Genomic DNA, 14,356 nt, shown 5'->3' on the forward strand with positions numbered 1-14,356 from the left:
GCTGGCTGCAGACCGTATTGCTCAGAAGAATCAACGTTGGTGCATGGGAGATGGTCTCAGACATTTCGCTTGCGATTGCAAGGCTCTCAACAGCGATGATGAAAGTTGCTCCAGCCTTGACCGGTGGAGGGACAGACAATATGGGAGCCTTGGTTGTGGCGAGGACTTGGTCTCGAGATTTGGGCTTGCCTGCTGCTGCAGATCAAGTGAAAGACACTGAGGCACTGTACGCACTTGGTTGGAGCCTGGCCTCTCCTGTCGGTGCTGCCCTCCTGTGTTCAAGCAGTGGAATGACAGGCTGGATTGCGTGCGCCTGCACACTGCTGGGAGACTGTACCATTGATTGCTAGACATCGTTGCTGGGTTATGTTTTTTTGAGTGAATATGCTTCTTTGCTTACTATTTTGAATTATGTTACCTGCTATTTTGAAGTATGTTTGCTATTTTGAATGTTTTGCACCTTGGCCCCAAAGGAATGCTGTCTCATTCAGCTGTATCTGTGTATGGTTTGAGTGATAATTAAATATGATTTGATAAGACTTTTTTGTGTAGTGAATTTGTCAGTACAAAAGCTGAACCAGAACAATTGAAAAAGGATCTGTTTACTTAGATTAACTTTGCAAATTTTTCTTAAAGTGGTTTAAATGAGAAAAGAAATACCTTAGTGGCACTGCACGCCATTCTTTGATTTATGAAAGAGGTGCGTTCCTGGAAAACATTTAATTTTTTTTAGGAATCGTAAAGGCTTATTAAAATACGTTGTGGCAATATTGGTACGATGTCTCCTTACTCAGTAAGAATGGCTTGCTATTCATGGTGAAAAACAGCTTTAGGAAGGAACGATACTTAACCCCAATGAATTGTTGGTTTTAAAGCGAACATGAGCTGTGTGTATTGGTAGCAGGATCGCCACTATTACACATGCCTTGTTACAACATCCAGTTGGTTCTTCTTCATTATTTGATTTTTAAGTATTGGATTCTTCTTTTTCTTAGGCTTAAAAGATAACTTTCTTTTCCAAACAGAGATCAGTGAATGAAGGGTAGTGCAGTGGATGTGATCTATATGGATTTTAGTAAGGCATTTGACAAGGTTCCACACGGTAGGCTTATTCAGAAAGTTAGAAGGCATGGGATCCAGGGAAGTTTGGCCAGGTGGATTCAGAATTGGCTTGCCTGCAGAAGGCAGAGGGTGGTGGTGGAGGGAGTACATTCAGATTGGAGGATTGTGACTAGTGGTGTCCCACAAGGATCTGTTCTGGGACCTCTACTTTTTGTGATTTTTATTAACGACCTGGATGTGGGGGTAGAAGGGTGGGTTGGCAAGTTTGCAGACGACACAAAGGTTGGTGGTGTTGTAGATAGTGTAGAGGATTGTCAAAGATTGCAGAGAGACATTGATAGGATGCAGAAGTGGGCTGAGAAATGGCAGATGGAGTTCAACCCGGAGAAGTGTGAGGTGGTACACTTTGGAAAAACAAACTCCAAGGCAGAGTACAAAGTAAATGTCAGGATACTTGGTAGTGTGGAGGAGCAGAGGGATCTGGGGGTACCTGTCCACAGATTCCTGAAAGTTGCCTCACAGGTGGATAGGGTAGTTAAGAAAGCTTATGGGGTGTCAGCTTTCATAAGTCGAGGGATAGAGTTTAAGAGTCGCGATGTAATGATGCAGCTCTATAAAACTCTGGTTAGGCCACACTTGGAGTACTGTGTCCAGTTCTGGTCACCTCACTTTTGGAAGGATGTGGAAACATTGGAAAGGGTACAGAGGAGATTTACCAGGATGCTGCCTGGTTTAGAAAGTATGCATTATGATCAGAGATTAAGGGAGCTAGGGCTTTACTCTTTGGAGAGAAGGAGGATGAGAGGAGACATGATAGAGGTGTACAAGATAATAAGAGGAATAGATAGAGTGGATAGCCAGTGCCTCTTCCCCAGGGCACCACTGCTCAATACAAGAGGACATGGCTTTAAGGTAAGGGGTGGGAAGTTCAAGGGGGATATTAGAGGAAGGTTTTTTACTCAGAGAGTGGTTGGTGCGTAGAATGCACTGCCTGAGTCAGTGGTGGAGGCAGATACACTAGTGAAGTTTAAGAGACTACTAGACAGGTATATGGAGGAATCTAAGGTGGGGGCTTATATGGGAGGCAGGGTTTGAGGGTCGGCACAACATTGTGGGCCGAAGGACCTGTACTGTGCTGTACTATTCTATGCTCTATGTTCTAATTGAACTTTTCTGATAAACCAACAACCTCGTCACTTTCAGTAGCATGTTTTTAATTACAGGCTTTAAAATATAGTTAATATTGGAGAAGGTGGAGTGAAAGAATGTTGTAAGTCAAACTTTCATATTGTAATCCAGTGCATAAGTATTCAATTTACAAATTGTAATCAGCAATTGAGCAGATCTTAAATATTGTAACTTCTGGGGGCCTTGGATTTACTAAAATTATATGAATGTCCCATCATATAATAATATAAGCAGAAGTGTTATAATATGATACTGAGTTGTATCACATTAATAACTCGACCCACACAGTGCACAGTAGGTACATGCTTGAACTGTGTGGAAGATTTTCTCCAGACACATATAAGCAATGCTTACCTTTTAAATTAAGGGGCTCCCCGGGTTACCAAAGACCTATTAGTTTAGTTATAGGTTGTGCTAGGATGATTATTCTGTGAAATGAAGGAATTATAGGACATGTACGCAGAGCAATTATGATATGGGTATCTATAGATAATGCTTTTTTTTAACTTGGAGAAAAATCAGCTTACAGATAGTTCTCAGGAATGGAATCCTTATGTAACCTGGAACTAAAGTCCCTTGTAAAAGTATTCAGCTCCCAACTTTTTGTTCACATAAATGAGTATTACAACTAGGGATTTTGATCGATTTAACTGAGAATTTGTTTTATTTGTGACTCTCATGCTCCTTTTTTCACAGTAAAGCCAGAAAACATGAAAAACTAAAAATTCAAAACCTGAAATGTCAACAGTTCAAAAGTATTCATTCCCCTTTGCTCAGTACTTAGCTGAACCATCTCTTCAAGTCAAGTCACTTTTTATTGTCATTTCGACCATAACTGCTGGTACAGTACGCAGTAAAAATGAGATGTTTTTCAGGACCATGGTGCTACATGAAATAATACAAAAACTACACTGAACTATGTAAAACAACACAAAACACAAAAACTACGCTAGACTACAGACCAACCCAGGACTGCATAAAGTACACAGAACAGTGCAGGCATTACAATAAAGCAGAGGGCAGTAGGATGGCTTGGGGAAAAACTGTTACGTAAATAAACAGCTGAATGGTGGTGTCGGGATTTCGTCCGTTTCTGTGCTCCCGCCGAGTATTTCGTTGGAGTTGGATGTAGTCCAATTTAATGTCCATTGGAGAGCAGAATGGACGGGAAAGCCAGCCGGCTAGGGCTTGCTTTTTTCCTGGCACAGACTCCTGCCCACTCGCCTCGCTTCCACTTCCTCACACACCGCTTACGACGTCTCCAACTCCGGCCACCGGCATCAGGCAATTCCGAGGACTGCGGGCCTGATTTCCTCAGCAAGCCGAGGTCGCGCAATTTAACCAGCAGATCTTCATGAAGGTTTGTTTTTGGGCGATCTCTGTATTGTAGCAGTATCTGGCGATGGTAGATAGTCACTCCGTTATCCATTTCCCTAATCAGAAAAAGTTGTGCCTTAAATTTAAAAACTAAATTAAAGTAGCACCAGATCCGAAAGGCCGCTGCTGCTGTGCCGTGCCACTTGCAGCTATTGCAGTCAGTAGTCTTTGGATACTGACTATTCACAAAATGTAATGAAGCAAGATTTGTCTGTTCCTCCTTGCAAAATTGCTCAAGCTGTGCCAAGTTCATTGGGGAGTAGCGGTGGACATTGATCTCGACATCTTGCCAGAGTTGTTTGATTGGGTTAAGGTCAGGGCTCTGAGCCACTCAAGCTCATCAATTTTCTTCATTTGAAGCCACTCCATGGTTCCTCTGGTAGCGTTCTTTGGGTCGTTGCCCTGAAAGACTAACGTCATCCTCAGTTTAAGCTTTCTGGCAGAGGCTAGCAAGTTTTTATCTAGGATCTCTGTATGTTTAGCAGCATTCACCTTCCCATCAATCCTGACTGGATTTCCAGTCCCTGCTGCTGAAAAACATCCCCATAGCATGATGCTCCCTCCACCATACTTTACAGTAGGGTTGGTGTTACCTCGCTGATGTGCAGTATTAGATTTACACTACACGCACTGCTTAGTGTTAAGGCCAAAATGTTCCACTTCTGTCTCATTCAACCACAAATCTTCTTCCGCATCTGGACAGTCTTCTCTGTGACACTTTGCAAAGTCTTTATGGGGAAAGATAGGAGTTTTTTTTAGTCAGGGCTTCCTCCTTGCCAGTCAGGAATACCCTTTTTGTGCAAGGTGTTAGTGAAGCTGTGAATTTCATCTTCAGTTGCACCCGCTAACTTCTGCATCTCACTCAGAGAGATTCAAGATTCAAAAAACTTTATTGTCATTCTAACCGTACATCAGCTCTGCAGGGCAGAATGAGACAGCGTTCCTCAGGGGCAGTGCAATCGTAACATAACAAATGCAAGACTAAATAATAAACATAACAATAAATAGTAAAACACAACAGCCACATGTCAGTTAAATCAGTTATAAGTGTCCAGTGCAAGTTAAAAGTGTCCAAAGCAGAGTCAGGTGGAGCAGCTATTTAGCAATCTGACTGCCTGTGGGAGGAAGCTGTTTAGTAGCCTTGTGGTTTTAGTTTTGATGCTCCTGTAGCGTTTGCCTGATGGCAGAAGAGCAAACAGTTCATGGAGAGGGTGTGAGGGGTCTTTAATGATGTACCGTGTCTTCTGGAGGCATCGACTCTGAAAGAGGTCTTGGACAGAAGGTAGGGAGACCCCAATAACCTTCTCTGCTCCCCTAACCACCCTCTGCAAGGCTTTTTTGTCGACAGCACTGCAGCTGGAATACCAGGTTGTGATGCAAAAGGTCAGCACGCTCTCAACCACGCCTCTGTAGAATATAGTTAAAACGTTAGTGGGGAGTGATGCTTGTTTAAGCTTCCTCAGAAAGTGCAATCTCTGCTGGGCCCGTTTCACAATCTCAGTGATGTTCCTGGACCAGGTGAGATTGTTCGAGATCTGCACTCCAAGGAACTTGATGTTTTCCACTCTCTCCGCTATGGAGCCGCTGGTGCTGAGGGGTGTGTGCTCAGGCTGAGACCTTCTGAAATCGACGATCATCTCCTTGGTTTTGGTGATATTAAGCGTCAAGTTGTTATCCCTCTACCAGCTCTCTAGGTGTTTGACCTCCTCCCTGTACATAGTTTCATCGTTTTTGCTGATGAGCCCCACCTCTGTGGTATCATCTGCAAACTTAATGATCAGGTTCTCCTTGAATCTGGCTGCACAGTCATGTGTTAGCAGTGTGAACAGCAATGTCACAGTAGCCTCTCTTACCAATGCTATTCTACTCCAGTGACTAAGTTTAGAGGGGCGACCTGATCAAGGCAGTGTGATTTCTTATTTTTCTACTTATTCATGATGGAATGGTTAAGGTATGGTCAGTACCTTTGAGATGGTCATGTACCCTTCCCCAGATTTGTGCTTCTCTGTTATTTTCCTGACTTGTCTTGAATGCTCTAGTCTTCATTTTGGTTTAGTCTGTTGAAAATCTACCATACTTTTGGACTTTAGGGGTTATTTATTCTTTTGAATTTATTGAAAACAGGCTATCCTCTAATTTTCTACATCAAACAAATATGGTGAGTTGGTAAGGTAATACACTATGTTGCACCTGAGGAAAGTTAGCATAGTAATTACAAACAGGATGAATACTTTTTTCAGCCTCTCAAGTTCGGATTTTAATATTTGACAGGTTTTGGAATTTTTCTTTTGATTTGACATATTGCACAATGTTTTGTAGATTAACTCAAATATTTTTAAATTTAGAAAACGAGACAGTAAATTGTGAAAATAGTTGTGGGGGTTGAATACCCTTTCAAGGCACTGTACCTTTATAGTGCAATGGTGTCAGTTTAAAGTTGATAGTTCTAATTTTATGTTATATCTTTCATTTCTTCCCACATTTGAATTCAGAAGCGAGATTATGTTAGATGGTGCTTTTATAATTAGTACTAACATGATAGGCCAAATATTTTCCTCCCATGCCGTAAATTTCTGGTTGTGCAGTTAGGACTTTGGTCCACTGTAACTTTGGCTGCATAAAATCAACATCCATCCAGGAGCATAATTACTGATTATGTCCTTAGAAACTTGCAAATATATTTGATCTGTTTAATAAACATAAGATTCTGCAGATGCTGGATATCCAGAGCAACACACAACATGGTGGAAGAACTCAGCAGGTCAGGCAGCATCTGTGAAAATGAATGAACAGTTCACGTTTTGGGTTAAGACCTTTCATCAGGATGACCTTCTGAGTTCTGCAGCATTTTGTGTGTGTTGGTCTGCCTAATGTTAGCATGAAATATAGCTGGGTATGGATGTGAGATGTTTGTCAGACTAATTTGTAACGACGAACTTCTAATAAATTTCAGTGAGTGTGACGTTGTTAAATAATATCAGTAATGCTGTTAATGCGGACCTTCCACTCCTAGCTTTCCAATCAGATAACTGTTAAATTGCATTAAGGACACAGGAAGAGGAGACAGAAGATCTTAAGTACACTGTCAATAACAAAAGATCTTTCTTTCATTTTCAGATTACGTTTACTTTGAGAATTCATCAAGCAATCCTTTCTTAATCCGAAGAATTGAGGAACTTAATAAGGTACACATTTAGCATTTAAATGAAACCACAGTCAAAGCTAAACTGCCTCTTCGAGGAAGCCACTAGAAAGCCAGGCAGCAACTGATTAATGCTTCACTCTGCAATTCACTAACTTGATTGGGTGTACTTGTTCTGAGTTTTTATTGTCTCTTTTCTGTTGCTGAAATAGCACTTTGTTTCCAGAACTTTTGATTACTCTGAGCAAAAGCATAAAAATATTTCATTGCAATTACATTTTCTGATGCTTTAAACATAAATATGTTCATAAAAGAGACTCCGTGTGGCACTGCAGTACTGTGACTGTTACTCTGTAACATTGCCTTGTCTTTATTGGCTTATTCATTGAAACCATCATCCACACCGTTGATAACTGTAAACCCATCCTTCCAGAACTTTCCAGGACTATTTCCTATTCTACACAAACTTGAGTTTATCCAAAAGTCAGCTGTCTGTGGTCTCACATCTTTTTCATTCATCCAGTCCCTCATTATCTCCTAAAGTTCAAAGTAAATTTATTATCAAAGTATATGTATGTTACCTTATGTTACATTGAGATTCATTGTTTTGCATGCACTTACAGGAAAAAGACTGACAACCAATGTACTAAAGAAGACCACTGCAAATAAAAAGTAATACTAAGGACATGAGTTGTAAAGAGTTTTTAATTGAGTCTGTAGGTTCATCGTAGTGATGTTTGAAGTCATCCATGATGATTCAGAAGCTGATGGTTGTAGGGTAATGTCTATTCCTGAACCTGCTGTTGGACCCAAGGCTTCTGTACCTCTTGCCTGATGGTAGTAGTGAGAAAAGGAAATGGCTTGGAAGATTGGAGTCTTTGATGATTAATGCTGCTTTTTGTGTCAGCACTTCATGTAAATGATGGGAAGGGCTTTGCCTGTGATTGAACTGTGTCCACCACTTGCTGTAGCATTTTACGTTCCTGGGCATTAATGTTTTCGTGCCAGGCCATAATGCAGTCAGGCTACTCTCCACCGTGCTTCTCTCAAAGTTTGGCAAACTTTTAGATGACCTGTCGAATCTGCACAAACATCTAAGAAAGTAGAGGTGCTGTCATGCGTTTTTGTGATGACAATTTTGTGCTGGTCCCAGGACAGATCCTCTGATATGTTAATATCAAGGAATTTAAAGCTATTGACTCTCCCCATCTCTGTTCTCCTAACTGGCTCAATGACCTCTGTCTGCTTCCACCTATAGTTGATAATTAGCTCTTTGACTTCGCTGATGTTGAGTGAGAAGTTGTTGCTATGGCACCACTCAACCACATATTCAGTTCTCCCTCTTAAGTGTCAATTTATTTGGTTTGGCCAACAACAGTGGTGTCATCAGCAAACTTAAATATGATGTTGGAGCTATAGATAGTCACATGATCATAAAGTATAAATCTCTTAAACCTTATCTTTCAGGATGTCCTTTTAAACTTGGTTGTACTGACTGATATCTATGTGCTTATTTTTTTGGTATGGATTTCTTGTTAAGAGACTGGGACACTTTTTGCAACTGTCAGTGACTGCTATATGACTTTTTATTTGTTTCCATTGCCCACAATTACTCTAGTCATTGGCCCTCTACTTCTGCCTGATCTACTTTTATTGATTCCTGCTCATGTGAGTTCCTATACATGCTGGGAAGTTGTTATAGCTTGGCTTCTGAGGCTGTATGGTGGCAACTTGTATGGAGCTCCCTTGCTATCAATTAGAGCATGGTCATTTGGATGAGGTGCTTGAGAGAGTTTATGAACAACAGACATCCCAGTATAAGTTGGTACCTTTGGGCAGAGAGCTAATGAATTTGTAACCACACACCTGCAGCAATGACTGTTCTACATTTCAAATTGGAGTTTGTATGAGATTATCATGTGTTTGATATTGACCACTGTTATTTTCAGCAACTCCAACAAAATGCTGGAGGAACTCAACAGGTCAGGCAGCATTTATGGAAATGAATAAACAATCAATTTTCAGGCTAACCCTAGTCTGATTGCTGAGTTCCTCCAGCATTTTGTATGAAATGTTATTTTTAGACTATTTTTGTATAGCATCTCTTTCACAGTTTCAGTGCATGTGTTCTTTTATTTGGATAGCTTTTGTGTGTCTTTGTTCAACAGGCTAATTGGTCCTTAAGTGTGCTCATAGCATTCAGAAATCTTCTGGTTCTGGCGATTACAAAACCAGATCAGGCAACATTGGAAAAGTGGGCTAACATTTTATGTTCTTTTGCAACAAAATCAATTTAAGTATTGTTTCTGTTTCTCTCTCCATAGTTGCGACCTGCCCTGCTGAGTATATCCTTCACTTTTCATTTCCTGTTTCCAGCATTGCATCTCTGGTGGTTAAACCATGATGATTTTAGGTTTCTATTCTTCCCTGTTTAAGGCAGTTGTGATTTTTTTTCTTTTGTTGTAATAATTGGGTGGGGGAGGGTGTTCAAGGCAGTGTACTTTGATCCCAGGGCCGCAAAAGGTGGAAACTCATTATTAGGAAGCTCTGTGGACTGTCATTTGCACAGGTGTCTTTATTGGTGATAGGAGAAACCTTTTACTGTGTTAGACACATGAGGTATTAATTTCTAGCGTGGGGTGTACCTGAACTATTGCTAGGAGGCATGTCGGTGCTGAATAAATGAGACAATTGCACTGGCTAAAAGATAAGTATTGGAAATGGCTGGCTGAACATTAATAAACTAATATTTCAGGTCAGCATTTGTTTGAAGGAAAGGCACTTAACCAAAATACCATCTCTTCCGCACACTTCAGAAGCTGCCTTACTTGCTGAGTAATTAAAGCATTTTTTAGTTGTTTATAGTGGCTTTCCTCATGCAGTTATTTTTTTCCCTAAATTACAATCACAGTATATCACTCTAAAAATATCCATGACTGTTTCAAGCAACACACATCAAAGTTGCTGGTGAACGCAGCAGGCCAGGCAGCATCTCTAGGAAGAAATACAGTCGACGTTTCAGGCCGAGACCCTTCGTCAGGACTAACTGAAGGAAGCGTTAGTAAGAGATTTGAAAGTGGGAGGGGGAAGGGGAGATCCAAAATGATAGGCAAAATGTGGTCGAAAAGTTGAAGAGCCGAAGAAATTACAGATGGGGAGCAGTGAGAGAGGGTTTCACTGAACTCCCGTCGAAGAGAGGATCTAAACTCCTTCGGTGTAGGCATCACCGGAAGAGGCTTCGCAGTCGTGAATTTTAAAACGCAAACAACAGGAATTCTGCAGATGCTGGAAATTCAAGCAACACACATCAAAGTTGCTGGTGAACGCAGCAGGTTTCAATATAGGATGCATCAAAAAGGAACACTGATATCCTCTTCTAAATCATTTATTGGTCTGAAATTATTGTAAAAGAATATTTTTTAAAAATTATGGTCCTAATGCTGACAGATGGGATTAATGTAGATGGACAAATGAGTTGGCATGGAGGTGGAGGTCCTAAGGTGCTATTTGACTTGAAGGATATGTAATGAATGGGTCGGGCCTTAAAGGACATTGAGTATCTCAGTGCACGAGAGTCCCTGAATGTCGCAGTGCAGTAAGTAAGGGGGTGAAGAAAGTATATGAGGTGCTTGCTTTCATTAACTTGGGGCACGGAATACAAGAGTAGGAAGGTTATGATATAGCTTTATTAAACTTCGGTTTGGCACAGTTTTGGTCACCACTTTGTACTGGAGTGTGTGCTGAAGTGTTTGGCCATGTCATTGCCAAGGAAGGAATGTTTTAATTGTGAGGACAAACTGGATAAATGGTATTATTTTCCTTGGAGTGAAGAAGGCTGAGGGGGAACCTAATGAAGGTATGTAAAATCATGCAAGTCAAAGAGTAGGTAGTGGGAAAATTTTCCCCCTTGTCAAAGGTGTCTAAAGCCCGAGAATATAGGTTTGGGTTAGACGCAAAGGAAATTTGAGAAAGAAGCTTTTAGTTCAGAGGGTGGTTTGGATTTGGAACATAATGCCTCAGTGAATAATTGGAGGGAAAGGCATTCTCACAATGTTTAATAATAGAAGATTTATTATTAACAAATAGATTTAGTATAGACTGGTCTTTGATGAACACTGAGCCTTAGGGCTCTTTCTGTGCTGCATGACTAACTGATGAAGCCTTCAGTAATACTAGTGCGTGAGTGTTTTATTGTGAGACTGGTATCAATGTTGTGCATTGGTTTCTTACAGCGATGTTGGTATGTAAAGCAAGTCCCTGGCCTTTGCTTTGCATTCCATCTCTACTTGGCCACAGAAGCAAGATTAAAATCAGTTCAATGTGGAGAATTACAAGGTCAGAACAAGGTTCTGTCAGTGTTGCAGCATTCCCCAGAGTAACTTTAAGAAGACATTGGTTATGATTGTTGTCTTCATTGCTTTTTAGCAGCATTTTCTGCATTCTTTTGTAGCTGGTTGTTCTTCTACCATAATCTGATGAATGATGTTGGGAAACATGCAGGCAGACTTTAATTTAAATGTGATATTGTGTGCTGTTTCATTACTTGTATTTTTATCTGAATCTGCATATTTAATGATCCAGTGAATATATCTGGTCATTGCTAACTTGGTTGGATGTGCATCTTCCTAATATTGCACTTTCACAGATTAACCATCCATTTACAGTAATTTGTTGCAGAAGTTATACATGGAAAACTAATTAATGTGCAGCTGCAGTAAATAATGTAATTAGAATTTTGATCTTTATTGCAACATGGATGGAAGGTGTAGGAGATTTTATCTATTCCTATTGGTAAGACTGAACCTGGGGTATTGTAGATAGCTTTGATCTAGATTGAAGGAGGGGTACATTTGTATTGGAGGCAGTTTAAACTCATTAGATGGGTTATGGATGTTGTGTCTTACCTGGAAAGGTTGAGCAATTTGGGCCCATATTAATGTTCAGAAAAATAAGAACTAACCTTATTGAAGTACAGTACTCTGATCAGGTCTGACAAGGTAGTTGCCGTTTCCTTTATGGAACAAGGGTGCATGGTTTAAGTGGTGATCCATTTGAGACAAAGATGGGAAGAAATATTTTTCTGAAGGTCATAAATATTTGGAATGCATTACCTTTTCAGAGATGTGGAGACCAAGACAATTAATATATTTAAGACTTTTGTTAAGGGCACTAGTGATTACTATTATAGGCAGTCCTCAAGTTTTATATAAGGGTTCTATTCCTGAGAAGTATCAGTAAGCTTCCGGAGAAATCAAAAACATCTGTTTTCTACATCGCTCTGGCTATCATTTCATTGAATACTACCCATAATTAAAGTAATCAGATCCCTTATCTGAAAACCTCTGAATTCCAAAAGATTCTTGAGCTCTGACATGATGTAACAAATGGAAAATTCCACAGGACGGTGGGAAGGTTCCCAGGCGATGCGCAGGGTCTCTATGCACCACAGACAGTTCTGAGAAATGACCTCAAATATGTAATGAACAGAAATTAATGGAAATAGAAAAGCACTGCAGAAAGTGAAAAATGAAGACCTCAAGTGTATATTGAAAGTGGATTTGTCAGTGTCGGAGTGAACACACGCCATATACTGATCATGAAATGAGGAAAGATCTCACACTCTGAACTGAAAATTGAAGGCAATTGTAAATATTCAGCATGCTGATTGCCGAATTGTAAGAAAGGCATGGCGTTAAATGTTTAATTATTTGTAGTGCTAAAGCGCCTGTTGATCTCAAAGCACCAGAAATAGACTACAATGCTGAATGTTTTTATATCTTACATAAAACTGAAAAAGATACAAATGCTCTGTATTTGTACTGTAACCTTTTAATCAAACATGGCATCGTAGGTGGGGACTGAAAGCCTGACGTTGTTTGTTGTTTTTCAACAAATGATTCAGGTATTCTCCTGATGCTGCTGTTGCCCCGCACTCATCATATTTTGTTATACTAATGGTATGTAATAATTTTGAACAAGTATAAAACAAAGACTGCTAACAGTAGCATATAAATTCTGAGTTGGAAATGATGGCAGGCCTGAGCTGTCTCATTACCAAAAGTTTCAGTGTCTTCTGTTTTACTTGATTTCCAGCAGTTCTCAGCAGTTGAAAACATTGCTTTACTTTTGTCTCTTTCATAGGTTGAACGGTTCAACTCCAGTTCCTCTCTGCTTTCAGATTAGATTGACTGCCATCTTCTGCTTCTTTGCTGACCAGTTAACCACATTCCTCTTGTTTCCAGTGTTCTTACTTATTTATGTCCCAACTCTTAAACTTCTGTCCCTGGGGTTGTGCTGTCATTGATATCTTTGACATGCCCATCAAATCTATACTAGTTTCTATTTTTCCTTTTATTTTTTCCTTCCCCTTAAATCCAGTTTCTTCATTCCAGTATATCTGTACTGACAACTACCCTTCCCACACCAAAGTGTCTGAAATGTCTCTTGTCTTCAGCTAAGGATCTTGCACCCTTGGCTATTGTGACCTTTCACTAACAGCATTCCATTTCATTTATTTAACATCATAATTGGCTGCATGTCCATGTACACCACCTTCCTTTACTGCCACTACACCTAGCTTCCATCCCATCACAATGTCATCACCCCTAAATAGCCCTGTTAGCCCATGTCCATGCGATGCTAACCTTGCATATTTACCTCAATGTAATTTAGGAATTGAAATATTCCTCCCTGGTGAAGTTATAATTTAGTTTATCCACATGAGTATGATGCATTCATTACCTAGTGTAACCGAAATGAGATTGAAGAATGGAGTTGTCAGTCCCGCATTTCTCTTACTGCTTCAATTCTTAACCTTTGTCAACTCTGATGCTCTCTTTGGCAGGTTATGTTAAAGTCTTCAGTATAATTTTTAACATCACTACCCATGTTTGCATTGGAGAAAAATATCACTTCCTGGGAGATGTTGGATGAATTGTTCTGACCTGATAGTCTGTGAGTCCCAGACAACCACAAATAAGGTTAGAGTTGCCAGGAGGCTGGGATGATGGAGAGGTGTTATGTCTTTCCAGTGTTTCTGCTGGGATTTTGTGTGCTACTGCCATATGCTCCTGAGGTTCTTGATACCATCTTGATGCTCATCTCAGTTTTTGAGGAGTTGTGGTTCAGGGAATCCCAGGGAGGGATGTTAGACCTTTAAGGTATTGAGTCAATCTCCAAATTATTTCATTTTTTACCTGCTGATAATTTTCCATGACAGTTTGGAATAGTGTGTCTATTTCTGGAGTTTAGAGTGTGGATCTAAGCAACACACACAAAATGCTGGAGGAACTCAGCAGGCCAGGCAGTATCTATGGAAAAGAGTAAAAGTTGACATTACAGGCTGACCCTTCATCAGGACTGAAGAAAAGAGATGAGAAGTCAGGCTAAGAAGGTTGGTGGGGGGAAAGAAGTACAAGGTTGTATGTGAAAGGTGAAATGGGGGGGTGAAGTAAAGAGCTGGGAAGTCAGTTGGTGAAAGAGATAAAGGGGGAATCTGATCGGAGAGTACAGAAAGCCTTGGAAGAAAGGCGAGGAGCACTAGAGGTAAGGAGATAAAGTGAGAGGGGGAATGGGAATTGTAAAGGA

The 14,356-nt window shown here is 40.3% G+C and overlaps 1 protein-coding gene across 3 annotated transcripts in view; it reads left to right on the plus strand.

The window, feature by feature from the left end:
• Nucleotides 1-14,356, plus strand: part of LOC134352854 (metastasis-associated protein MTA1-like) — a 181,339-nt gene that overhangs the window by 37,931 nt on the left and 129,052 nt on the right. For all 3 annotated transcript variants that reach the window (XM_063060373.1, XM_063060371.1, XM_063060372.1), the window contains exon 2: nucleotides 6,745-6,812. In XM_063060373.1, the coding sequence (XP_062916443.1) occupies nucleotides 6,745-6,812 (68 nt within the window). The remainder of the gene's footprint in view (nucleotides 1-6,744; nucleotides 6,813-14,356) is intronic.

The sequence above is a fragment of the Mobula hypostoma genome, chromosome 10 (genome assembly GCF_963921235.1).
Source record: "Mobula hypostoma chromosome 10, sMobHyp1.1, whole genome shotgun sequence".
NCBI classification, from domain to species: domain Eukaryota; kingdom Metazoa; phylum Chordata; class Chondrichthyes; order Myliobatiformes; family Myliobatidae; genus Mobula; species Mobula hypostoma.